This window comes from Lactuca serriola, chromosome 7, assembly GCF_051521515.1.
Source record: "Lactuca serriola cultivar US96UC23 chromosome 7, Lser_US96UC23_V15, whole genome shotgun sequence".
In the NCBI taxonomy this organism is placed as follows: domain Eukaryota; kingdom Viridiplantae; phylum Streptophyta; class Magnoliopsida; order Asterales; family Asteraceae; genus Lactuca; species Lactuca serriola.
The window spans coordinates 62,290,001-62,292,939 of record NC_136414.1 but is presented as its reverse complement, the minus strand read 5'-3'; the positions used below and the strand labels follow the sequence as shown (position 1 = coordinate 62,292,939).

The window sequence follows — 2,939 nt, the reverse complement described above, 5'->3', positions numbered from 1 at the left end:
CATTTAAAATGTAATTGGAATTAATAACGTCAACAAGGATTATTAACCGATATTAATATAAGTTAGATGATGCGGAGTGCACACTTGTATAAGATCAGTTGGATCTCGGACGACGAATGGCTATGGTAAACTTGATAGTTTCATTAATTTTGGAATCTTGAATTCAAATTGTATTTAATGCGCAATTTATAATATAACTGATGTTTTGTAAGATGAATAGTTGCAATAAAAACCATTAAATGACTACAATTAATTCAATTATAACACCCATTTGTCAAGATATTATATAAAGGAAAATGAAATGATTTTTTTTTCTTATCACTTTTAACTCTCTCTCTAGTAATTTGGCTTTTGTTTTTTGTGTCTTGAATCGAATGTGTCCTTGTATTGTAGATTGAATTTCATGATATCAGTACATATATAGGGTTGAAATATCAATTTGGAAAATAAATTTACATTATTCATAGACAATCCTAAGTTCCATATCATCGTTACCCTATTAGCGTGTATATACCGGCTCCACAAAGTACATTCTCCAATTCAGCCACTTCTTATTGGATCCTTTGCAATGCCCATTATTGATCCACAAAAATCTATGAGATATTTCTTTATAGGGAAATTAGGGTGCGTTATACACATAACTACAAATCTGACTTTTTGCGAAAGATGTTGCCATATATGAATGATAAGTTAGGTATATTGCTATAATGAGTAGGAACTGAAAGTAGCCAGGTTGTTATCAATGTATTATATATAGACATTTAACTGCAATACAAACAACCTAGTAAAAAGACATTCTTCTATGCATGCTTAAGCTTAATATATAGAAGCATTCACACAAATGTCATCTAAACGACAATATATCCAGTACGCTACCCATCGGAACAATGTAATTGAATTGTAAACAACCTTTTTTTTTTTTTTTTTTTTTTGACACCGCAAACAGTAGCTTTGCTGTCTTTTAAAATATCCACAAACGAGTTATATTCAAAATTGATATATTTTAATTATTTATGAGATGAAAAGGGCAAATCGGTCAACAAATTAGAAGTCCACAAAACACACCAAAAGCCAAGAAAGACGTACATATGGACTTTAATCATTAGAAAATCCCCAAAAAAGCATACAAATTGTGATTAGAGATAAAAAAAAAAAAACAAACTGTCACTTTCCCATTATGCCCTTTTTACCCCTCACTATATATCTAAAACTTTAGTAATTAATTTATAACATCAGAAATTTAATTAATAAAACTAATACTAATTAGTTAATTAATTAATTAACTAACACTAGAATTTAAGTGTAATCTCACTCCCATTGCTTTCTTCACATTCTTCCCTTAAAACAAGCGCTTTCGTTTCTCCTCCGCTCTCCGCCTTCCAGCTGCCACCACTCTCCGACTTCCCGTCCTCGATGCTCTCGGAGCGGTTGCCACCGGTGGTAGTGGTGCCGCCTCTGCCATTAGACTCCGGCAAGCTCTGGGTGGTTTGGGAGGAGGGTTTGTACATGTGAGTATGGTGGTGGAGCTGGTGGTGAATGTTGCTGCTGTTGTTGTTGTGGTGATGGTGGTGGTGGTGGTGCAGTGGTTGAGGTGGCGGTAGGACGGAAGTAGGGTAATATTCTTGGGGTGTACAGTAATGTTGGTTGCTATGGGTGGCATTCGGGTGTGTGGTGTATAGAGTTTGTGCTCCGGCAGCATTTGCATACTCCGGCGGCACCCATATGCCACCAAGAACCACCAGCTGCGGCCCTGCGTTGCCGGCCGATTGTGGGCTTGGACTTGGTCTTCTTGTATGAAGCCTATACTTCTGTAACATGTCAAAGAAAACAGTAAATTAATTAATTCGAAAATTAAAAAAAAAAGATATTTTATTTCCAAAAAAAACAAAATAAACACACAAAAAGAAATTTCTGTTTTTTCTTTGTACGTCGTAGGTACAACATCGAATCACTGTTCGTTGTACGTACAACATAGTATCAATGTTCGTTTTGTACATCAAGTGAGAATATATGGAGGTACAATCACTTCTTGCATGTAAATTAATTATTACCAAATCATTACACTATTTGAAATTAACTAATTTTAAACATTTTTGGACAAATAAATCTATTAGATGTTTTAAGAGTTAATGATTTTTACAGGTTTTAAAAGTTACTCCGTATATGATTATTAATTATTATTATATATATATGGTTTCAAAGTTGGATTTTTTCTTACATTTTTTTATAACAAAATAATTAAAATAATATGAATTCAGTACTATTTATTACATTTCGAGTGTTAAATATATATATGTGTGTGAAATAAAAAGCATCAGACTTTAAATAATTGTTAGTGAAACCATTGCAGTTGTTTAGAAATAGATTAATTTTGGATAATTACAAATTTTGATTTTAAAATGCTTCCATGGTTCATTTATTTTTTTAAGTACTGTTTTCGAAAGTTATATAAATTATATATCTGCTTCTCCAGTAATTATCTCGAATTAATATAATTTGAAAAATTCATTATACATACTGTTTATAGCAATATACATAAACACAAAAGAGAGATAGAAAGAGAGACCTGTAAATGGCTTTTGACTTCATCATTGGTCAAACCGTCAACTTTCATGAGCTCTCTGATTTGTTTAGGTGTGGCTACTGCAATAATTACTCCAATATATCAATCGATGATTAATTAATCATGATACAATTATGAAATATTGTAAATTCCTAGAATAAAAATTAATTATTTAAAGTTAAAACTTAATTTAAATATACCTTGAGAACCACCTAACATCTGAAGAGCATTGACAAATCTCCGGTGGAGGTCCGGCGACCAGCACCTCCTTGTCTTCCTATGAGTCTGAGAACTAGTGGTGCCTCCTGTGGCCGTGGTGGTGGTTTGGTTATCAGAAATTTCACCATTCCCACCTTTGATAGAAGTATTCTCCCTC

General features: G+C 32.9%; 1 protein-coding gene across 1 annotated transcript in view; it reads right to left on the bottom strand.

Annotated features, from left to right (window-relative positions):
• Positions 1 to 1,070: 1,070 nt before the first annotated feature.
• The window catches only part of LOC145062375 (Homeodomain-like superfamily protein), a 3,257-nt gene continuing 1,388 nt past the window's right edge, over positions 1,071 to 2,939 (bottom strand). The window contains exons 2-4 of the mRNA XM_079009987.1: positions 2,764 to 2,939; positions 2,567 to 2,643; positions 1,071 to 1,808 (exon numbers count right to left, since the gene is read on the bottom strand). The exon at positions 2,764 to 2,939 is cut by the window's right edge and continues 418 nt beyond it. Coding sequence (XP_078866113.1) covers positions 1,290 to 1,808; positions 2,567 to 2,643; positions 2,764 to 2,939 — 772 coding nt within the window. The 3' untranslated portion in view covers positions 1,071 to 1,289. The remainder of the gene's footprint in view (positions 1,809 to 2,566; positions 2,644 to 2,763) is intronic.